This window comes from Megalobrama amblycephala, linkage group LG9 (assembly GCF_018812025.1).
Source record: "Megalobrama amblycephala isolate DHTTF-2021 linkage group LG9, ASM1881202v1, whole genome shotgun sequence".
NCBI lineage: Eukaryota > Metazoa > Chordata > Actinopteri > Cypriniformes > Xenocyprididae > Megalobrama > Megalobrama amblycephala.
This window is the reverse complement of record NC_063052.1, coordinates 21,115,377-21,140,952: the sequence shown is the minus strand read 5'-3', so window position 1 is coordinate 21,140,952 and position 25,576 is coordinate 21,115,377. Positions and strand designations below refer to the sequence as shown.

The window sequence follows — 25,576 nt, the reverse complement described above, 5'->3', positions numbered from 1 at the left end:
ACTACTCCCAATCCAATTCTCATTACCATAATGTATAGGAAAATCTCATTCTCATTAGAATCAGGATCAATTAAAATCAACACAACAAATGTAATGAGAATGAGATTTCACAATGCAGAAAAGTCTTAAACGTATGTTTCTTTGATTTTGGAGTGACATGCTCTTGGCAGGCTTTGTGACATTCCCACTGTACCAGAAATATAAAATAAACATTTCCACCTGAATCATTGCATTGTTGTTGGCATGAAAGATACTGAACGATTGTGTACATCAACTTCAACTTTAATATTGGTGGGGAAAATACATACATGGAACAATCTTGCTATAGGCTCATGCTGTGACTTCATTTGACAAGAATGATGAAGCTCCAAAAAAAGATCAATTTACAACAAGGCGGCAAAGAAAACACACATTAAGATCCATTTTTGTCAAATCATGATGCTACTTGAGCCAAGGGAAACAAACACAACAAAATAAAAAGTATGCAGAGAAAGACAAAAAAATTCAAATGGGAATTTAAATTTCATCATAAAATCCACCCTGTATCTCTACCCTATGGATCCCCACCTCCCCCCCCCGATTTCCTCTAATAGTTCCTCCCCCACCCGTTCCCACAGATGTCTGACAGGCAGTGCTCTGCAGTTGGAGGAAATTATGTGGCGTAGCGTTTGGTCCACTGTTTGGCTATCCTGTCGTGCTCTGGTCTGTTGGTTGTGTACTGCGTGGCGATGCTTCCTACCAGAGGATCAGCTGTAGAAAAACAAGCACATGTTTCTTCAGGTTAAAAACAATCAAATTAGCTTTGTTTCAAATCCTAGTGAGTCAAACAAGCAAGCATGTGCAAAGAGCACACATTTGGATGTGTGTCAAATTAAGTCACGGTCACACTAGACTTTAAGCACGCAGAAATAGTTTGGACACCGCAATGGCTGTCTCACTGTGTAGCCTCTTTTTTTTTTTAAAAACAAAACAAAATAAAACAAAAAAACAAAACAAAAAACAATTCAACATACAGTACAGTCCAAAAGTTTGGAACCACTAAGATTTTTAATGTTTTTAAAATAAATTTCGTCTGCTCACCAAGGCTACATTTATTTAATTAAAAATACAGTAAAAAACAGTAATATTGTGAAATATTATTACAATTTAAAATAACTGTGTACTATTTAAATATATTTGACAAAGTAATTTATTCCTGTGATGCAAAGCTGAATTTTCAGCATCATTACTCCAGTCTTCAGTGTCACATGATCCTTCAGAAATCATTCTAATATGCTGATCTGTTGCTCAAGAAACATTTAATGTGTACAATTGTACAAAATATTTGTGTACAATATATTTTTTCAGGATTATTTGATGAATAGAAAGTTCAAAAGAACACTGTTTATCTGAAATCTAATCTTTTGTAACATTATAAATGTCTTTACTGCCACTTTTGATTGATTTAATGCATCCTTGCTGAATAAAAGTATTCATTTCTTTAATTTCTTTTCAAAAAAATAAAAATAAAAATTCTTACTGACCCCAAACTTTTGAACGGTAGTGTATAATGCTACAGAAGCTTTGTATTTCAGATAAATGCTGTTCTTTTGAACTTTCTATTCATCAAGGAATCCTGAAAAAAAAAGAAAAAAAAAGTGCACAACTGTTTTCAACATTGAAAATAATCATAAATGTTTATTGAGCAGCAAATCAGCATATTAGAATGATTTGTGAAGGATCATGTGACACTGAAGACTGGAGTAACGATGCTGAAAATTCAGCTTTGCATCACAGGAATAAATTACTTTGTCAAATATATTTAAATAGTACACAGTTATTTTAAATTGTAAGAATATTTCACAATATTACGGTTTTTTACTGTATTTTTAATTAAATAAATGTAGCCTTGGTGAGCAGATGAAACTTCTTTTAAAAACATTAAAAATCTTAGTGGTTCCAAACTTTTGGACTGTACTGTATAATACTTCCGAAATGTAAAACTATTTCACCAAACTTGTACTTTGGTGTCCGCCCCTTAAGAGAGGTACGTGAGCCCTACCTTAATTATATAATGTATTTCCCACACGCTCTATCCTTGGCATTAATAAGTGTTGCTCATTCACGTTATTTTTAACACAAGAGAGGGTGCAGCCATTTTTAACTAGAATGTGCTTGGCTTTCGGTGTCAAACACTTCCAGTTATCTTAGCAGTATAAAAATGTTATGCTGCTTAATTTTGCAAACATGTTATTTTAATTTATTATCATCAAACAAACTGATTTGTTTTGCTGTTTAGTCTGCTTAAAGGGTTAGTTCACCCAAAAATGAGAATTCTGTCATTAATTACTCACCCTCATGTCGTTCCACACCTGTTCTGACCTTCGTTCATCTTCAGAACACAAATTAAGATATTTTTGATAAAATCTGATGGCTCAGTGAGGCCTCCATTGCCAGCAAGATAATTAACACTTTCAGATGCCCAGAAAGCTACTAAAGCTATATTTAAAACATTGGTTCAACCTTAATGTTATGAAGTGACGAGAATACTTTTTGTGCTCCAAAAAAACTAAATAACGACTTCAACAGTATCTGGTGATGGGCGATTTCAAAACACTCCTTCACGAAGCTTCAAAGCTTTACAAATCTTTTGTTTTGAATCAGTGGTTTGGAGCGTGTATCAAACTGCCAAAGTTTTTTCAGTAAACAAGGCTTTGTTATGTCAAATTTCAATAGTTCACCACTGGGGGGCGTGACTTTGGCTCTTTGACACACGCTCTGAACCACTGATTTGAAACAAAAGATGTGTAAAGCTTCGAAGATTCATGAAGATTCTTTTTTTTTTTTTTTTGACGCACAAAAAGTATTCTTGTCGATTCATAACATTAAGGTTGAACCACTGTAGTCACATGAACTGTTTTAAATATGTTTTTAGTAGCTTTCTAAATTAACTTGCTATTATGAGGCCTCACTGAGCCATCGGATTTAAATCAAAAATACCTTAATTTATATTCCGAAGATGAACGAAGTTCTTATGGGTGTGGAACGACATGAAGGTGAGTAATTAATGACAGAATTTTCATTTTTGGGTGAACTAACCCTTTAATGTGCCAACATGAAATTTCTATGTAGTAGTATACTTGTTTCTGCTTGCAATAGCTCTACTGTGCTGTAACATGGTGTGGTATAGCCATTCTGGGCAACACTGGTAAAATGACGCTTCCCGCTTTTCACTGATCTGGTCCTCCCTACACTGCTTACACGCTCTGATAATAATAGCTTTGAAGGATTATACATTATTTGGTTAATAATCAGTCAAAATAAAAAAGTTAAATTGATTCTATGCATAAAACTGAATAAATAATATATTGATATTTAATATATTAATATGTTTTGTGTCTAACTTTGTCACTTTCAATGAAAGTGTTATTTTTAAATTAAAATTATTTTAATTAAAATCATTGAATTTCATTAAAAAGTATAATATTAATATAATTATAAAAAAAAAAAAAAAAAAAAAAAAAAAAAAAAATCTAACTTAAACTAAGAAACGATTTTTAAAAAGCATTCTCAGTTTTGGTTTTTGGCCAAGTGCATCCAGAATTTTCAGTTTTGGGTCATCCCTAATCGCGAACAGTGAGCTTGCTGTGTCTGCTACAGTATTTTCTCTGTTGGCACGTCTCTGTTCTGCTCTTTGCATCCATCTTCAGCGTGTTCTGTCTCTGGCTTGTGTTCACGTCCTGTTTACAGACTTTGTAATTTTCCCACACAAACTACATTTTGAGAAATGATTGCAATGCAGTTTGTGTGGATGTGCTCAAGTCTGGAATAGAGATGGGCCAAAATAAAATGAAAAACCGGTTGCCGAACTGTGTGTTTGGAGCAAAAAATCATCTGGTTCCGATTTGCATCTCTACTTTTTACTCATAAGGTAAAGGTTAAATGCAGAGAGCTCAGACATGAGATGAACTGAAAACGTGTACGCAGTTTTATACATGGGCATTAAGCAACTGCATATATGCCCACACCTGAAACTGCCTCTGATGTAGTCTAGGTCAAACAGGTGGAGCTCCAACATACTGATAAACACTGGAGTTTCAGCCCATGACCAGCTAACAAGGGCTCCTTAGCTCTTTCCAACCACCACTTCTTAGAAGTGTGTCACAAGGGTGTGTATCTTACCAGGGTTACAGTCTGTGAGTAGAGAGCAGATGGACAGCAGCACTTTGGAGATGGTGAGCGCTGGGCTCCAGTTGTCCTTCAGGATGTCCAGACAGATCACACCCTGACTGTTGATGTTGCAGTGGTAGATTCTCGTGCGAAACGTCACCTAAGAGATCAGAACAGGTCAAGATTCGTTAAGAAACCCACTTAATAAGTGACTCTGCAAATAACCTAATTAAACTGCTTGATTAATTTGTATTTCTTTTATGATCTCTTTATGAACTTTCTGTAGTGTCAGTTTTGAGTCAAATGACTTTCAATGTGAGGGACAGAATCTTTCAGGTGCAATAAAAAAATATCTTAATTTGTGTTTGAAAAATTAAAGCAAATCTTATGGTTGTGGAATGACATGAGGGTGAGTAAAAGACGATTTTCATTTTTGGGAGAACTATTCATTAATGTATAGATACTAAGATAGTATTTGCAGTGAAATGTACAGGGGTTGGATAATGTCTTTCCCACATCCGTGGGAGTTATGGTGTGGAGAATCCCTAAAGAGGCTTAACACCCAGACCGTTGCGCTCTCAGAGTGAAGCACAGGGGTGGATCAGTAATGGTTTGGGCTGCAATACCATGGCATTCCCTACAGTGCTACGGACTACTGAACCATTCTGGGGGACCATGTGCAGCTAATGGTACCTTGAAAGGGGGTGCCATGTATCAGCATGATAAAGAAGAACAATTACACACAGCAAGACTTGTAACAGAATGGTTTGATGAATGTGAAAGAGAACATCTCCCATGGCCTGCAGAATCACCAGATCTAAATATTTGAGCCAATTTGGGATATTTTAGAGGAGCAAGTCAGAAAATATTATCCTCTATCAGCATCACAGTGACCTGACCACTGTTCTGGAAGAGGAATGGCTCAAAATCCCTCTGGACACTATGAAGGACTTGTATGTGTCATTCCCAAGTCAAACTGATGCTGTATTGGCTGCAAAAGGACACAATACCAATAAACTATTGTATTTTTGTCCAACCCCTTTAAATTAGTCACTATAAACTTTATTGACAAACTGATAGCTCATTTAGTCCTAAACCAGACGCTTTTCTTATCATAAAAAAATGTTTGCACACCCCCTCACTTCCTTCCTCTTTACGGCCCCAGTTCCTGTCTGTCATGGACAGAAGCTCTATCATCTATTTCACAATATCATAAACACTGAAATCAGGTGAAAACTAAAAAGCTTCAGTGGAAGTAACTACAAGATTTTTTTTAAACAACATTCTTGCCAGCTCTTTTTAGTTGAATATGGCTGTCAGTCCTGTTTGACCTGCTAAATATGGTTCTGTTCATGCACTGGTATGTAATGAAAAGGTTATGTTGAGTGTGTTAACTGTCAGCTTGTGTTGTCTGTCGCATCAATGTATGGCATGAGATATGCACATTCTTTGCTGTCAAACACTAATATAAGTGTCTTTCACCTCTCTCAGGTTATGAATAATGCCAGAAAACAGCAGTATGATGCAGTCAGAAAGTCAGAAATCAGAAGTATAGAAATCCTCCTATAGTGTGGCAAGATATAGGAAAGAATACAGGGAAAAATGGAACCAGTGTTTATTATCATAATGAGACTGTCCTGGAATGTCAAACAGTTTAGAATAATGCAAGACAATATAAGAATATAGACTGTGGAGTGACAGTTGTGAGTTTATCTGCATTTGACAACAGCTTTCAACAAAGCACATTCAATCAGAATTTACAGTCAAAACTATCTGTCTTATAGTAACAATTCAATTATTAAAAGACATGTGGGTGGGGGTGAGGGGGATGCCACCAGAACCCCCTACACATTTCGAAGTACTTTGGTAAAATTTTTGAGAGGCCGAATAATCAAACTGTACAAATGCCCCTGATATACACTAACATTCAAAAGCTTGGGGTCAGTAAGATTTTTTTCAGCAGTCTTGACTGTCACGTGATCCTTCAGAAATCATTCTAATATGATTATTTGAGGCTCAAAAAACAGTTCTGTTGAAACTGTTGAAAACAGTTGTGCTGCTTAGTTATTTGTGGAAACTGATCAATTATTTTCAGGATTTTCTGAGGAATCGAAAGTTCTAAAGAATACCATTTATTTGAAATTGATTTTTTCGCAACAGTGTAAAAGTCTGTAACTTGATAAATTTAATACACTGTTGAATAAATTGATTAATTAATTTATTTATTTTAAAAAAAAAAAAATCTTACTGGCCCCAAACCTTTGAACTGTAGTTTATAATAAGAGAATATGTTTGTCCGTCCCAAACACTAACTGTGTGAACAAAGTCATTATGTTGTCAGATGTATAAGTGCATTATTAATATTGATTAAATTGATAGCAACAAGCAGCTGGAGAAGGCTCTGACCTTGGGTGGTTTGAAGGGGTAGTCTGGTGTGAAAGCGATGTCCAGGAAGAACACTCCTCCCTCATACACTGAACCTGGAGGACCCAGGATAGTGGACCTCCACTCATAAATGTTGTCTCCTTTGGGGCCGGCACTAAGGACAGAAGCAGAGAGGTTCATTTAGAATATTAACACAAAAGTGCTTTATATCTGTAGAATTTTAAGCAGCTTTGTCCAGAAATACATCGGAATAGTGCATATAAATTTTGTTTTAACCCCATGTAAGCCATTTTCTGTGAATGTGCAAGAACAACAACAGTTGTAAACGGAAAAGCTATTTGTGCCACAAACCAGTGTGTTTATAATTAAGACAATTCATTAAAATAATATGGGAAGAAATCCCAGTTTGCAAGATCAAGCAGCATAACGAGCCGTTTTGTACAGCTAAAACTAACTGGAAGCAGATGACACCAGAATCCAGACACACTGAATTTATAAATATCTGCGCCCACTCTTACGTGAAAAATAAGGTGCATACTTTGAGCTTTGGTAGCGTGCCTAAATGGTCAAATACATACAAATGTCAGGTTTGGCAAGTATTCACAAAAACACTGTCGGTTAATCTTAAAGATATAGTTCACTCTAAAAGGTTGTGTTTTTCTTAGTCTTGATTTCTCACAACTTGTGTGCTTTTTGACATGTGATGAATCAGACATGCTGTGATCTACGTCTTTTTTTAAAAGCTTGATGCTGGTCGCTATTAACTGCCATTATATAGATGACCACGAGTGGGACTTTTTTTTCTTTTTTCTAAATTCTCCTTTTGTGGTCTGAAATGATGACTTAATTTTCATTGTAGGGTGAACTAACCCTTTAAAGGAAACTGTAATTTTGACCTTCAACTGTCTGGAGACCATTGAAGTCCACTATAAGGAGAATAATCCTGGAATGTTTTCATCAAAAACCTTAATTTCTTTTTGACTGAAGAAAGAAAGACATGAACATATTGGATGACGTGGCGGTGAGTAAATCATCAGGAAAATTTTATTTAAAAGTGGACTAATACTTTAAGTGCAGGGGAGAGAGAAGGGGGGGAGGGAAAAAAAAAAAAAAAAAAAAATGTGTATCAGTATACTGTATTCGTGCATTAGGTCTTAAAGTGACAGCAGCCTAATATACCTGCTGCTGTCTGTGACATTGTTAATCAATAGTAGTCTTATTTCATCATAGTAACCTTATTTCCAGCTAAATATACTTCAAATATTCTGTGAAAATAATTACTCAGAAGATTTGGGTCATATCGCCCATTCCTAATCATGTTAATAATCATGATTACAAAATTGAGCAAAATGCGTCATTTTGGTCACCATAATGTGTGGCGTGGTTTCAGATCAGAGCTGCTACATAATTTTGCATAAATGTGCTTATATCTTAAAGACAATCAAGCACAGAACTAGAGGAAATTCCACTGACCATTTTACTTTTAGCAACAGAAGAATATTAACACAGGTGCAAGGCGACAAGCTGAAAGACTATTTTTAAAGGTTAAATTACGGATCTGAAACTTTATAGCAGGAACTTCATTTACAGCATGTATAAATGTTGGCTGAACATACCTGCCCCTCTGTGTTTTCAGAGCAGTGTAAATAATCTGACCTAAATAATTATCCTAAAAATAATCTGCAAGGCAAATTTAGGCTCAAGTTTATTTAGCAACAAAACTTGCCTTTGGGTGACCGTGCTTGGCAGTAAAGATTCACACAAACCTTTCCTGTGTCAACGCCTGACCATAACTCCCATGAGATGAGTGGATCAAACCGTCCCTGTGTCATTTCCACTTGGATTTTTGCTTCACAACAGAACCATCTCAACAGCTGAATACCACAGCACACAAGAGGCACTGTCTGTGCACACACAGAGTGTTTGGATGTGTCAGGGGTTCATCACACTGCTGCTACTGCCATTCAGTTCAGTAAAACAGGGCTCTTTTCTGCATGCAGTCAGTGAGACAGTTCACAATACAGACTCAATACAGGCTAATTTATGACTCATTTCACTACATGATTTACAATACACTACAATTCAAAAGTTAAGTCATTTCATTAAAAAAAAAAAAAAGAAATTTAGCAAGAATGTATTAAATTGATCAAAAGTGAATGTAAAACCATTTAGGTTACAAAAGATTCCCATCTGAAATAAATGCAGTGCCTTTGAACTTTCTATCCATCAAACAATCCTGAAAAAAAATGCATCACGGTTTTCACAAATACTAAGCAGCACAACTGTTTTCAACATTGATAATAATAAGAAAGGTTTAAGCACCAAATCAGCATATTAGAATGATTTCTGAAGGATCATGTGATAATATTTCTCTACAATATTGTTTGTACAGCCTTGGTGAGAATAGGAGACTTCAAAAAAGTGTCTATATATATAAACTGCTTGAAAGGTTGTGCATATTTTATTATAAAACGGTTAGTTCCCGATTCTGATTGTTCAATACGACTGGTTATTCACGATAAAACACGGCTATGACTGCTTCACCCGGCGGTTCTGTGTATCACTACACAACACCTTTAGCAACCACTCTTAGCAATGTAAACTGCATGTTCTCAATTGATATTGTTCATTGTAGCTTACTAGCTTATGTACTGATTGTAAAAGAGTATTGCGAGAAAGAGAGAGTGAGCGAGTTTACTGCCTGCATTCAGATTTAGCATTTTCCTACAGGTCTGTCCTATGTTCCTAATAACAAAATCTGTTTAAATGTCTAATGTATTATCCTGTCCTTTTAACAGTTAAGGGGTTTTCCGGTGACTAACAGCGCTAGTCAAAGCATTTGTCAGTTGCGTCTTGTTCCGTATTCACAACAATTCAGTCTTTTCGATGTAAAAGTCTTCGCTACTAGGGCTGGGTATTGACAATTTTCACGATTCGATTTATATTCACATGCTTGCGATTCGGATTTTGATTCAATTTTGATTATTTTGGATGTAGTATATCAGTATATCTCTCAACTAATGCAGTAAACTACACATGGGAGTCAGCTGGTACTACTTTACTATAATATTGAAGGTTAAAATGAACTTACTAGGTACAAATATGCCTAAAGATACGCTGTATATACGGCATCTAAACAAACACTTTGGTTTCCAGAACAAGGGAGCTAAATCTGATAACTAAAACCATTGAGTTAATCCATCCTGGTGTCTGTGAGCTCCACTCAGATAAATATGTAAACACTTAATGTATTTTTTTTTTAAATAATAAGGTTTAGAATTACATAATCATATATCTACTCCAATTCGTTTTTTTGAAATATAAACATTTAAATCATGGCTGTCATAACTGATTTATTCAAACATGCATTAAATATTGAAGAACATTATAATGAATATGTAACGGTGCATAGCTATATCAGAATACTGCATTCTAGAGTTCACTTTTCTAGCTGACTAATGAGTTTATAGTCACTGAATATGTTTTTCTGAGGTAAATGTGATGTTACGTGACATTGTTTACAAGCTTTTTTATTGACGTCTTTCTGAGGTTGAAACACTGATTGAGCTATTACAAGAGACATGATATGGATTTTGGTAAGTTTCACTGCATATTTTAACAAACCTTCAGATGTTTAGTCGTGTTTATTTCGGGCTGTAACTGGTATTAAAGCGGAAAAGGATGTTAACATGCGCATTTTGGGAATCTCATAAGATCCAAGACTTTGCTTTATATCAAAAGTAACAAAGCACAAAGACTATTGTTTTTTTATTGGATGGGAGGTGCTACATGTTCTGTTCATTCATCAACTGAAAACAGACTAGAGTAATCGATTCTTGGGATTTAAGAATCTATATAGGCTCATAAAAATGAGAATCGATTAAAATCGAGAAATCAATATTTTTTACCCAGCCCTATTCGCTACTGACTGACACACTCATAAAGGCAGTATTTGCTGCCATCTAATGGTGTAATAATGTAACTTCTGTTGCTGTTCACGGTCAAGGACTTTTTTCGGCGGAAGGAATGCTTTAGTGAAAGTTTACTTCATGAAAGTTGCATTGATACATATTATTGGCTTTAATATTTGTATTGTGTGGTAACTGTTTTATAAAAGCAGTAAGGTGCTCGAGGCTATTGCTGTATCGTGAATAAGTCACTGAATAAAATCCTCAGAATTTCACTTTACTTCATGTAAAAATATCCGTTGTGAAAACCACAAGTTCGTATTAGACTGCATGCAGTGCAAATTTATTTTGGTTCCCATATTAACAGATTACAGCATTCACAGTGTTTGTGTGAGCAGCATGGTTCTGTGTAGGTGCAAGCAGAGTTTTGCACTGAGTCTATTTTTGTTTGTAATACATAACACACTGAACAATAGTGTTAATATGCACTATAAAAATATTTATCAGCATGGTTTGAAAAAAAGGTGCAAAGACAGAAATCTACTGCTTGTATGATGTGAAACAGACCAACCACACAGTCTCATGTCCTGCTGTTGTATCAAACACCCATTTCATCTGAGCAATAATAACAGCAGCACTGACTGAAATTATGGTGACAAGCTATTTCATTGGGCCTGTTTACACCTGGTCACTTGATGCGTTTTTACTGATCAGATGGATATCTGATCCAAACGATTCCATTTACACTTGGCCACATGAATTTGTCTCTGCAAAACGGAAAATAAATCCAATGCTATATGTAGATTTAATAGAGTTCACTTCACCGAAGCAACAAATACGAGCTGCATTTTATTGATTGTCAGCTAATTTCAAAATCAAAGACTGCAATAGGAGAGAGTGCGGCAACAGCACTGGCAAGATCATTTAGTCTCATTACTTTTAATGAAGATGATTGTGTGTTGAGCGTCTGCAACTTAGCCTACTTTCAGTTTCATTTGCGGCAGTTTGCGTGTCAGCTTGCTGAAGAGATACTCAGCTGCAGTGATGCGTGATGCAGTAGCGCTGTCACATCTGGCTATAACATGTTATTTAGCCTATAACACGCTCTCACACGTTTATTTTTTAGCATTTTTGGGAGGAGCAAAATTTACATATGTGGTTACAACAACCAGATGCATTAGGCTTGTTCCGTTTTGAATGAACCATCGGATCGGCGATCGGATTTTAATAATTCTCAAATGCGTTTAGGAAGGCATTTACATCTGGTCTTTTCACAATCGAATAGCTATCCGATCAGAGAAAACGTATGAAGTGACCAGGTGTAAACAGGCCCATTATGTTCTTGCATCATTTCACACTGAACTGCAAACCTATGCAAAGAAAAAGTGTTCACCTCTTCACCAAACATCCCACTACATGACAACTAAACAAAGAGCAGCTTAACTTTATGTAATTTTACAGAGTATCTCTCTCTTCACGAGTCTGTAGTAGTGAGACCAGAAAACAACTTTTAAACTTCAGGGCCTTGGTATCTGTTCACAAGTAATACTGAGCTATTAGAATTCCTCAGTGTCTTCAGATGTAATGCAGCTGCTCTCTTTAAAGTGTTTTAAAGTTCGTGTGGCATAACAGACACAAACCCCTGAGCACAGCAGCTCTCAAACGGGTTCTGTTTGTCCTACAACAATCTCCAAGCTGACATCATCTATAAACACACACACACACACACACACACACACACACACACACACACACACACACACACACACACACACACACACACACACACACACACACACACACACTTGTGTGACAATACCAAAGGTCACAGGATCCACTGGAGAGTTTACATTTACTGGAGAGTTTATGCCTACTTTTGCCTTGAAACACACACACACACATTCATGTGAGAAGGCCAGAGGTCTGATGTCTGAGCAGAGCAAAACAAACAAAAAAATAATACAGCAATAAACACATTAACCACCAGAGGAAGAATATAGCACTTCCTGGCTGCTAAGGCACACTATTACTATTGCTTATACTATGGTTAGTGATATGATCAACTACAGACAAGAATGAAACCTCAAATCATGTGGTTTGTTCACCTCTGTGAAGCCGGCACCATTAAAAAAAAAAAAAAAAAATCCCCAAAACTGTCATTCGTTTGTGCTGTTTGTGCCACAAAAACGAAGGTTTGTGCTGGCTTGGTGTTTGAAATATTGAACATAATTGTTTTGGTTGTGTCACTCTCCACCCCATGTCAAATAGAAGTGATTTTAATTCATTTCGTTCATTTGTACTCGATTTGTGCCATTTAAACAAACACTCTACTATTTTCCTTTCCTTCTGGGAGCTGTGACATCACTCACCACCCAAGTTCATTCTAAAATCACACAAAATTGGTATTGTATGTTTGTGCTCAATTTGCATCAGTTTGTGCTGTTAAAATAAACAATGTATTTATTCGCCCTTCTTAGAAATGAATATAATTCGAGCAGTGACGTCACTCTCCACCCCATGCCGTCTGAATTACTCCAAAATGGTGCCGTTCGTTTGTGCCATAAAAAAACCCTAATGCCCATTTCACACTGCAAGCTTGAGCGGCGTGTGAGCAGTGTGTGAATGTAACTACATCGTCACCGCAGCTGCAGAGATGCGCAAGTTTTCACACTGGAAGTGTTTGTACAGTGTAACAGCAGCGGCTCCAAGCTACATATAAATTGAGCATCTCTTTACAAAGACAGCTATAAATTTGTTTTTATAAGTTGGTCATTTATAAACAAACTTTCAAGACTATTGAGTTAACATGGAAGGTGTACAACATTTGCATATAAATGTAAAATAAATAAATAAAAGCCATGTCATTCATTGCTGCACATGAATGAGGTAAGCTTTGTGTTTTACATCATCTACCATGTGCACTTTTACAAGACAGCAAACTCGGGTTTGATTTGGGTAGATTTGGGTAACACCTAAATATAAAAAAAGTGAGTAAGTAAAAGCAGCTAATAAGCTAATAAGCATATACCTGTCTGTGTAATAACTAAAAGAATGTTTATATATAATATTTTCTGGCTAGTTTACTTTAGTTTTTTTTTTTTTTTTTGAATACACCATAATTTAACCCAAACTGAATAATTAAAAACAAGTTTAAATGGGTAAATCTTCTATAAATATTTTTTATTCTTAATTTTCTGTTCTGACATACTCCAGTTCTTGTTAAAAACACACTAGACATGCTTATCCTGTGCATTTTGAGCACTTTTTAGTGACAACCACACTGTCCACCCCACGTCGTCTAAATCATTCCAAAATGGTGCCATTAGTTTGTGCTCAACTTTTCTATTTTTTTTTTTTCTCTCTCAATGTAGTACCCTAAACTGAAAACACTTTATAAGGCAAAGGTCTAAATCTGACTGGATGACATCTACAGGTTTTCCTAAATGCTAGATTTAAGTTTACGGCTTAAAAAAAAAAAAAAAACTTTAAGACATTCAAGCGTTTTGTTTGAGGCACTGAATTTAAAAGAAATGTGTTCACATGTTTACACACGAGATACAGGAAAAGTGCTGATTTCTGAGCTTGTCTGATGGACCCTTTGGATTCCTGAGTGATTTCATTTTATTTGTTGCTTGTCCTCTATCATCTATAAGATCAGGTGAAGTAAACATGAAAGAACCTAGACTCTGTTACAGCATGCTGATGTTATTATAGCAACATTTACTTGCCCCCAAAAAAACACTGAATAAAACAAAACTGTGACTGGTTACTGTACATGTCAGTGAGACAGCCTCTTCCTGACTAAGTGGGTGGTCCCTGGACAACTGCAGAAGCTATAGAGCCTAGACCTTATGTTGTGAGGCAAAGATCTGGCTTTGTGAGACACCCTAGCCAACAAACCAAACAATCTATTGGATTTTTTTTTTCCCTTTTTCCCCCCCTTCTAAATATCCATATCAAACATCAATTTTCAAAATCAATTTGAAATCTGTCGCATCTCACAAGTGCACTCACTAGACAAGTGTCATTAGCTAGAGCTGTAAGTTGTCTATCGTATGGAGCGCTTTGCTGCAAAGAGCAACAACCCTCAGTAATGTAGTGTGTGTTTGGCTTCAGCAAACATGCTAAAAATCAAGATAAGAGAGAAGAAAGCCACAGTGGAAATGGAAAGGCAGGGGAAGAGATGCGACTAACACCTAAATATAAAAAAGCGAGCAAGTAAAAGCAGCTAATAAGTATGGACACATGAGAGAACAAAAGAGCTAAAGTGTAAACACAAACAGATGCTAAAGATGATGAATCGTTTAAAGATGAGGTGTGTCAGCTGTGCAGTTCTGAGTCAGGTACAATTACCTTCAGATGCAATAACAAAAGACATACTGGAACACTGCTGTGAAGTTTGAGACATTAATATATAAAACAGCATTTGCACCCATCTACAATCTTTTTTTTCTACTTTATTAGACCAATGAGTTCAGAGGTCAAGGCCAAAGCTCTGAACAAAAGACCCATCAAAACATCTCACTAAATGACAAGAACATGAGACTTTCTCAGAATGACACTGATAATAATCATGCATCTTCTCATACAGATCATCCACAAAAGGAAACATTTCAAACAACAGGAAAACAATCCTCCCCAAAAATGATCAGATCTAATCTATGACTCAAAAAGTTTTCCATAGAGCATATTTCTAACCATGGAAACAATGAAATTTAGTTGTTTATTGTTGTCTTAGATACTTCTGAAGCTGAAACAGGGAAATGAATTATCTGATGGGGAAGAGACATTATGAGAGAGGTAAACATGTAAACATTAAATATACTTTTTTTTTTAAATTGCGTGCATGTCAAGTAAAACTACTGCCTATCTGGACTTGCAAAAAAATAAAAAAAAATACTTATTACTGAGCCTTCAATACACTAAACCATGGGTGTCACTAGGCCATTTTTACTGGGGCATTATCTCCCGTGAAAAAGACAATGAACTGCATTAAGGCTGTGACACACCAAGCTGATGTCAAAGAACTAGTGACGATTGAACACACCAAAAGGAGTACAGGTGACTGAAAACTAGCATGAGCGTTTTGCGCTTGCATGCAAGGACATAACTGTCTTTATCAGCAGGTATCAATAGTCTATATTCATCCTTCAAAGAGGGAAACCGAAACTAGGACTGCAGATATACAAACCGTAAACAAAAGTTGCGCTTAATTACTATTTTGAATATCAATCATGTTTATCACTTAATTCTAGGCATATCACGTTGTTATGGAAATATTTGCATATTGTAATGATCAGGTAAAAACGTAAAATTAGACCAGCTTCTTTGCTTGTTTTCACCAATTTAGCTTTTATTCTTGTGCACTGAATTGCTCACTAAACTGAACAGCCAATCAAAGTGATCTCTCTCACCGATGGCACATGCTGAATCGGCTTAACTCCAGCTGATGTGTGGTACACACCGCAACAACTAGCCCGGCAGACACTCACCAACATCCAAACGTCAGCATTATGTGTCACAGGCCTTACAGATAAATCTTTGTCTGACGATGGAATACTGAACTGAGTTATCATTGTCCTTAATATTTCCGCAATCATGATGTGTGTTTTCTATCAGCTGTTTAAAATCAGAACAATCAATGCTAGATTCACAAATAAATCACTCTTTTGACCAAAACAGTCAAATGGGTTTGCAAAAAGATCGGAAATTGTTAGCAAATCAGTTTGATTCATTCTGAAAGTTTACTCACGCACTGAATCATTTGCAGTGGTTTCACACACCGAAATAGTAACAGTAAAATTTATAGCAGTGTTTCTCAACTCCAGTCCTGGAGAGCCACCGACCAGAATGTTTTAGATGTCTCACCAATTAAAACACCTGATTCAACTCATCAGCTTCTTAGTGTGTTGAATAGGGAGACATCTGAAACATTCTGGGAGGAGGGTCCCAAGGACAGGAGTTGAGAAACACTGCTTTATAGGGTCAAGAAGAAAAAGAGCGCTAGAAGATTTTCAATCATTTGACAGCAATGAAGCAGCTCTTGTGTACTGTGCATGCAGATTGGGAACGCATAGTAGTATCGAAAAATCAAAATCAAAATATGGGAACACTTTTTTTTTTTTTTTAAATGGAGGGTCAGAGCTTGTGACTCTAATGAAAGGCTTATATATATAAAATCCACCTGCACTACCCAAAGCATCAAAGTTATAACAACACCTGCATTTTCTCTTAACTAGCAGTTCTCAAATTTTTCCAGCCCCCTTTGTGAAGGATCCATCGCTTTGGGGCCCCCCAAATAAAATTCATGAAACAAAACAGCCTCAAACTTACAATTTTAATCAAAGCAAAAGCATATTAAATTATTCAATGCTGGAACATCAATTCTGTTGGTTGGTAGCCTTATTTCTCTGATGTTTGATTACACAATTTATGATAAATTCTATTCATAAAATGGAAAATTCATGAAACTGTTTTGGCTGTTGGTATTGCGATGAAACTGATGGCTTACTTTCAGAAATTTCTGTTTTGGAAAAGTGCAACAAAATGACAGTGACATTTACACCCCCTACACCCCCCCCCACACCCCACCGCAGTGGTAAAGGGCCAACTACCGACGGTTATGCAGAAGTGAACAATGCAGAAATTACTCTTTTAATGTGACACGAACATTAAAACAATAGGCAAAGTTCTTGAAAATGGAAAGCAATAGAAATTACATGAAATTTTGGAAGTAAGCGTTGGACACGAGCGGGACAGAGCCCATCTCTTGTCTAATATCTGTGTTTTCTCCCAATGTTCGAAAAGCAATGGACACAAATTGTAAAAGTTCAGAAAAGCGAACTTTATTTTCCACATGAGCAAATATCTATTTGATGCTGCCGAAGAAAACAAAACTGAATTACTTGTGCATGTGAAATGCGATATACAAATAAACTTGACGTGCCTTACCATGCCCAACAAGCACAAGCTGTGTAAAATCTTAATTTGACGTCAGACAAAACTAACAGATTATCCTAGTAAAAGATGCGAATAGGCTTAGGGATTACAAACAAAAGAAAGAAACATTTATTATCCCCTCCAAAAGGAGACGTAAGTGAGGATTTGTGAAAATAAACGAGATTACATGTCCAGAGGAACAGGCTAATTCATGGAATAGGTTATTGTTAAATTTGGTAAAAATTGCTAAACAGAATACTAACAGACATATGGCTTAATTATTATTTATGAGCTCACATGTACCCCTCTCAATCGGCACAAATCCAAATGTTTCAATGGTCGCAATGTAACATTTGGTTGCTAACCTATCATTTCTTTTGTAAACAAACAAAGCTTTGTACTTCACTCGTGTCCTGATATCCAAGTTAAACAGCATCTGTGGGCCCCCAGTTTGAGATCCACTGCTCTTAATATTGCCAACACCATTTCAACATACAACAGAGATTTACATAGCAGATGCGGTTCCTAAGCGACTTACAAAAGTGGAACAAAAGCAATTTGTCAGAGCCAACAATATAATCAAAGATAATATAATCATACCATACTCTCTGTTATACTGTGCTTTCTGAAAAAGTCACATAAATAACAAAATAAAGAATTTTTTGCATTTCTTACCAATTAGATCCTATAAACACATCAGATCCTGCTATTCTGGTGAGCATATAATGCTCAATGGTTAGACTGGACCTCCATTCACATACACCACTGCTCTCAAATATATAACACTTTCTTTATATTCTAATTTTAGAAAAGTTTACAGGTTATCTAGAACATGACACAGCTACAACATCAACCACACTTTTACCTCTATGAATCAGTTGCATGAATGTATTTTGACATGCAACTGATGCAAACCACATAAAATTAAAGAGCGAGGATACACTGCAACAACTACAACCAAGACCAGAGTCAAAGACGGGCACATTACCACTGCTTGCTGACATTTCAATAGGAATGTGTAATTAGGAGTCTCGCTTGAAGGTGAAAAAGTACCCTGAGCAGATTTTTCTTGTGTTTAAGTTGGCCACGCAAATTCACCGCCTTCAACAAAAAGATGTTTGGTTTGAAAGTGACTTCTGTGTGAGCTGTGCTTCATACAAAGCTACACTACTGACAATAGACAATGGACCTTTTTTGGCCAACAAAACCTTGCTTATGTGACCGCACCTCTATTGCTGTAAGAAGTGTGTTTGTTGCATCTGGTTCTTAATCAAGCATGATCCACTAATGCAACCAGAGAATATCAAAGAAAGCCAAAGCATTTCCTTACCTGCAGTTTGGTGGGGGGTCCAACATGATGTCAGCCAGCTCTTTCTGAATCCTGAAAGAAGATATGAAGCACCAATTTATTCTAGAAGAGCATGATCATTGTTTATATGATCATATCAGTTTTGGAGTAAAGATCTATCAAAGTGAAAGCTGTTGTCTGAAATCTCAAACAAACAAAACAAAACAAAACAAAAAAAACACTGCCTGACAAGATGTGAAGGAGCCTCCAAATCCTGTCTACTAAAATGCCTTCATCTGGTCGCCTTTCGAAGACAGCATAATTGTATCACTGGCTTCCTATGATATCCCACAATCCTGTGTGCGCTGTTCCATGGTTGATGAAAGGATAAAAATGGCATCTGATGACAGGGCCATAACCACCACTGACAATAATAAATCAATGTCAAAATTATATCTTTCATATTTTAAGCATCCTAAAAAAATAACTCGCTCATCGAGTGGTGCATAAATGAGTGCAGCAGAGAGGCATCAAGAATATGGAATATTGAGGGGGATGATTTGGCCTTATCTTATTATTGTTTATGGTGGTTACTGGACTGTCATTTTATCCTTTTATCAACCAATCAAATCAAAAACGGCAGCTTTACTGTTCACATAAGTCAACCATGAGTTCCAGCATGGTGCTTTAGTTTTAATGGTAAAAGCTAAACATTTGAATGTTATGAAAGACAGCAATATACAGTGATGCAAAGTACTCAACTTTTTTTGTTTAAGTTTACCATTTTGAATTGAAATTATTGGCTAAATTTTAAGTCAACGGAGTCCAAACTCAGTTCTGGAGGGCCACTGTCCTGCTAGTTTAGCTACAACTTGCCTTAACACACCTGCCTGGAAGTTTCTAGTATGCCTAGTAAGACCTAGATTAGCTAATTGACCCTTTGTCTGAAGTTTGATTGACAAGCGATCTAACCAATCAAAACGTCGAATCTGCCATTTTGTCCGACAAAGCAGTCAGGAGTTAGAAGATTAACCTCGGTGGACTTGAACTTGAAAAATGGTGTGTACTGACGTCTTTGCGTGTTTGAAACAACATTCCTTCTGATGTTCATTCATGTTTATTTGATGGTATAAATGAACTAGTAGGAAGAGATGATCGGTTCACAAGCCGCTTAAGCACTACAGCAATCTGTCACAACACATTAAAGAGCCACAAAGCAGTTTTTATTGTTCGAATTTCTTTTAAAAAAATTACACAATGTGAAAGCTTTGTTTAATATCATAAGTAACCTGTTCGGCCTTGTCTTTCGACGTGTTGTCAGTGTCCTCTTTGCTCCACGATGTATTTTTCACTCTGTGTGGTGTGACAGCGTCAAGGCTTGTCGGACAAAGCAACAGTAACTAAGGGGTTTAATTGAGGTTTAAGCTGTGTTTAATTGAGGTTTAAGCTGAACTCTGTAGGACAGTGGCCATCCAGGAGCAGGATTGGACAGCCCTGTTTTAAGTGAGTTATGTAGTTCATAACTGAATGTGACAAGACAAGAAACATTACCGGAGACATTTTCACCATATTAGGAATATGATTAAGTGTTAATATGATTAAGATGTATATTTTGAAATTAATATATAATTATTTCACAGTATATTCAAGTCATTTCACAGTATTTTTTTTATTGAATTCCTTTAAATAGGGCCATTATCCAAAAAAAGGACAACACCCCCTTAACCCCTCCAACACTTTTTTTTTTTCAACTTAATGTTTTCATATATATTTTAAAATAATAGTTATTAAATATTTGTGTATCTTTAAGGCTCACTTAAATTCAATCTAAATCATTTGACATGGTGCTCGTGCCACGGAATTCTATCTGAATCCAGTATACTTGTACAAAACACGGCCCAATCTGTCCTGCGCTCATGGTGTCTCCTCACCTCTTGGCGCTGGTGGAGAGGAGTTTGGAAGTCTTGCTCATGTTGGCTTTGTTGTCTCTCTTTTTCCCAGGTGTGTCTTTCTCCTGCTGCTGATGGGTGGAGGAGGATGAAGAAGAGGAGGATGAACTAGAGCTGGCTCGCGAGTCCTCATCCGACATCCCGATCTATGAGAGAGAAACAAACATACACTTCAATGAGAAAAATGTAAAACACTGTATGAATATAACAGCGTATCTACGCAAAGATGTAACAATGTTTCGATGTAACGATACAATGGGGTGTAACAATGTATGAATGTAACCATGTATCAAGTGTTTCGACGCGGGTTTGACCTTTAACTCCAGATCAACAACACGGCGCGATCCTGCGTGTGATTACACCTCGTTTCATCTTATAAAAAAAACGTAAAACAGCCTCTGAACGGTCGGACGTTAATCCGTCGCTTGTGTTTGTGTTTGATCCGCTCAAATGTAACGCTGAATCTGATCGAACATAATCAGTACACACGCGATCAATGACAAGAGATTAAACCGAAATAAGTCAAGCACAAACACGCATCGATGTCGAGTTCACCAAACTCCAACTTTACCTCGTTCCACAAATCCGGTGAATAAATATGGTAAAACACAGTAAATGTGTCGTCATAACTATAGGATCGTAGTTGTCCGAGCTCAATCTTCATATAACATCGATGGATAACTGTTTCTGACCCTTACAATACAGACGACAATAAAGGCATCCTAACGCACCACCGATGTAAATATAATACAAATATGAAGTATATTGTAAGGTTTGAAGGGTTGTGTACCTCTCTTTGTGTCGGTGTGTGTCCGTGGACGCGCGTGTCTCTCAGAGCGGAAGTGCTGCTGCAGCAGACACACACACACACACACACCAGAGAGAGAGAGAGAGAGAGAGAGAGAGAGAGAGAGAGAGAGAGAGAGAGAGCGTTAACAAACGACTCTCAAACACGTAATTCATTCATATATATATATATATATATATATATATATATATATATATATATATATATATATATATATATATATTAGACTTAATATTAATATTATACATATTAATAACATTAATAATTTCAAGACAAGTATGTGAAATACTTTTTGCAATATTGCAAAAATTGCAATATTTTATATACATACATTTCAAAATATTTCATTGCCCACCCAAGGAAACTTATGTCTTAAAACAAGACTTTTGCCTTGCTGTTTGCCTTTCTAGTTTTTTAAAAAGATGATTTTATATATTATGTAAGTGTTTCTGTCATTTGCATAAACACAGTCACATGAACACATACAGTATAAGTTGCACACAAGCATGGAAACTTGTAGAGACATTTGTGTAGAGCTTTGGCACGTAATGTAAAATTACTTCTTCCATAAACTAAATAAAGTTATCTGTTTTCCAGTTTACTTTATTAGAAGTAATACAATATATGTATTGGATTGCATTTTCGATAATCTTCCCAAAACAGGTCAAGTCAGAGATTCTTAGCTGTTTGTGATTGATTCTGCTTTAGGATCCATATTTTATATTTACATCAAGTGATTGTTCAACACAGTACCACACTTGTTTATCATTCAACAGTAAACAAAAATATCCTTAAAATCCCAGTGTAGGCTATTCATATAGTAGTACCAATAATGGCATATAGGCCCAACAATTTGTAAATGTATTAATATGACAGAGGCTGAACAGAATAATGGACAACTTTGGTTTCTAACTGTCTCTTGAATATGGATGATTTCATGCTCTTGGCAGCCAAAAATTCAACAAAACACATTGTGGCTGAATAAAACGAATTTATCATGGCTGCCAGTGAAGGAGTAAAGTTATTTTCCATAGTTTGACCAGACAGATGGCCTGTTACATCAACAAAAAATATAAGTGATGAGCCTGTTTATTTTATGATTATGATTATATGGTTATGTTTTATTATTTGCTTTTGCCATGGTTCACGACCATCAGAACTGACCATTTTTCATCTATTTAGAGCCTTGTATCTTATGTATGCATGAAAAATGTTCCTCTCTGGTGTTATAAGATCTGAGGGTCACGCTTGTGATGCAATACTAGTCGAGTAAAATGTGCGGGCAAGTTCCTTCCTTTTTCCAGGCAACCCCGTTATATAGGAAACCCCCTATTATTCCATATTTGATCTTCGCATAAAAACACACCCTTCTCACATTTAGAAAGGGGAAGGTGAGCCGATCTACTTCCTGTCTGTCTGCTTTACAGACTCTCAATGTGATGTTGCATGGTGTATTCAGTGCAGCATGAGGTCATGTGGCATACAGGGAAACAGCAGCATGCAGCGAGAAATCTTTCTTGATGACTTTTATTGATGTGGGCAGATAGTCTGACTGCTGCTTGCTAGCAGACAATCGAGTTACACTCAACCAATGCCACATACACACTTAAAGTCAATAAGAGATTCTTTAATTGCCATTTAAAATGGTTGTTTTGACTCTAAAAAAAAACCCAGAAAGAGGGAATAACTTTATACATCGCTAATAGATGTTCTGGTTATGGTCAAATTGGAATATTAGGTCATATTGCAAACAGTGCGGTATACTTGCGTGTATTCATAATGTCAAGTAAAGACGCCTATAGTCTCTGAGTGCCTGGAAATGACAGGGAACTGTATAGATTTGGGAATAGCTGCGCAAAGAGAATAAATCTGAATGTGTTTTCAAGAGTACTTGAAAATCCATTTCAGTTCTGAAAGTTCTTGTATTTTTTTTCCATTTTCTTTTTTCCGTTATTTACTTTCAGAGGCAGAAATGACAGTGAGTGGAAAAAAGATGGCCCTTGTATTAGGATTTAAATTTTGTCATTTGAAAATGTAACTGTCAGTAATTATATTTTCTCTCTTCAAACCCTCAAATTTCAACAAAAGCCAAATTAAGCAGAATGTAATTTTTGTTCTATATCCTACTGAAATGTAATGGAGATGCAAATTGTCTGTAGGCTATATGATAGGCTATATGATATTAAAAGCAAAAAAAATTAAAAAAAAAAAAAGAAAAAGAAAAAAAAAGTGTAATGGTGATATTATGGACCATATACACATTACATACAATTGTTGCTTTGCAACAACTGCATTTGTGGTATGATGGTTGTGTCATGAACATTGACAAAGTTGCTCATAACAATAGCATTGTGGTTTTGATGCCCGTCATATCGAAAGGTTGATGGAAATTATTAACAAGCCACAGAGCACCACTGACAAGACTATTAGTCTGGTTAAATATGTGGTAAACCATTTATTTACTGAAGGAAAGCTTTAGCCGTGGTAATTAACAAGTTGAAACAGGCAGGCCTAACAGCAGTCAAACAGTACAAACACTTATTAGAATATGAACAATGTATTATCTCACAATGTGTGCTTACTATAAACAGCTTTGCATGAGATGAATGATTGGTTGCATTTGTCAATTTTAAAAGGAAAACGCAAAACACCACCACCACCACCCCCAACCAATTATACCAAAAGAAAAACAAAATGAGCATGTTTCAAGAAGTGAATGTCACAAAAAAAAGCCTATTTCACTACAAATTCCAGAAAATAGTTACATTTTGTTAAAAATGTAAAATAAGTCTTAGATTTTACACTATATTTTTTGCATAGGCACAATTTTAAAATCACAATAAGTACAACTCTACCGAATTCTCATTACACTAACGCATTTCAGACCTTTTATTCATTTTGTTTTTTTTTGTTAATGTTTAATGTTAATTAGAATTTGAAGTGGAAATGAGTGGTCACCAATATCACAAAGAAAAAAAAAGAAAAATCCTAAAAATGACCTGTTTAATGTCCTAAAAACAGGCTTCATGTTCATTAAGTAAGATGTCTCATTCTTTGTTTTTGTTAAAGGTTTATTTCACCGAAAATTAAAATTCTGTCATTACTCACCCTCATGTCGTTTCACACATGCAAGACCTTCGTTCGTCTTCAGAATACAAATTAAAATATTTTTGATAAAATCCGATGGCTCAGAGAGGCCTCCATTGCCAGCAATGTCACCAAACCTTTTAAGATCCAGAAAGGTATTAAAGACAGTTGACATGACTACAGTGGTTCTACAATAATTTTATGAAGCAACGAGAATACTTTTTGTGCGCAAAAGAAATAAAAATAACGACTTTGCTCAACACGACATTCGCTCACGAAAGCACCACGACGCATACGCGCGAAGATGACGTAGAAGCTGGCGTTCTCACATATGACCTGGAAGCACAGCACTGTGTTTGCAAGCAGAGGAAGACGCGCCATATGTAAACTATTGAATTCTACTTTGATTGTGCTTTAGGTCTTGGTGTAGTGTTTAAAATGGTGCGAGAGAAACGAATAAAAGTAGGTAAAAGTGCCTTAAAATTACCTTTCACCATTTCCCATCGAATGATTTTGAGTGACTGAATATATGGCCGCTGGCTGTTAATCAGGATGTTGATTTATCGCTTCGATACATCAAGCAAATGAAGTTGTGCAGTGAACATTTTTCACCAGATGACTTCAAACTGGGTCAAGGAAACACTCGACTTCTGAAATAAACAGTCTTCGACTGGGCACAGCTGTTGATGTAAAGAGCGCATCTTCCTCAGCTTGCAAACACAGTGCTGCACTTCCCGGTCATATGTCAGAACACCGGCTTCTACGTCACCTTCCTGAGCATGCGTCACGGTGCTTTTGTAAGCACACATCAGAGGACCAGATGGAAGAGAAGAACGTGTTGAACAAAGTTTGTTTGCGCACAAAAAGTATTCTCGTCAAAATTGTAGAACCACTATAGTCACGTTGACCGTTTTAACTACGTCTCTAGTACCTTTCTGGATCTTGAGAGGTTCAGTGACATTGCTGTTAATGGAGGCCTCTCTGAGCCATCGGATTTTATCAAAAATATCTTAATCTGTGTTCTGAAGAATTTTTATTTTTGGGTGAACTAACCCTTTAAATT

General features: G+C 36.3%; 1 protein-coding gene across 3 annotated transcripts; it reads right to left on the bottom strand.

Moving 5' to 3' along the window:
- Nucleotides 1–266: 266 nt before the first annotated feature.
- On the bottom strand, nt 267–21,545 carry LOC125275263 (ubiquitin-conjugating enzyme E2 E1). 3 transcript variants are annotated; one of them, XM_048202058.1, is made up of 6 exons: nt 21,409–21,545; nt 20,601–20,764; nt 18,712–18,762; nt 6,556–6,688; nt 4,162–4,309; nt 267–750 (listed from the first exon to the last, which is right to left on the bottom strand). In XM_048202058.1, the coding sequence occupies exons 2-6, from the start codon at nt 20,756–20,758 to the stop codon at nt 653–655; spliced, it is 588 nt and encodes a 195-aa protein (XP_048058015.1). In that variant the 5' UTR covers nt 20,759–20,764; nt 21,409–21,545; the 3' UTR covers nt 267–652. The 3 variants fall into 3 exon arrangements, with proteins under 3 accessions (XP_048058015.1, XP_048058014.1, XP_048058016.1); XM_048202057.1 differs by lacking the exon at nt 21,409–21,545 and adding an exon at nt 21,190–21,369; XM_048202059.1 differs by lacking the exon at nt 21,409–21,545 and adding an exon at nt 20,933–21,090.
- Nucleotides 21,546–25,576: the final 4,031 nt, after the last annotated feature.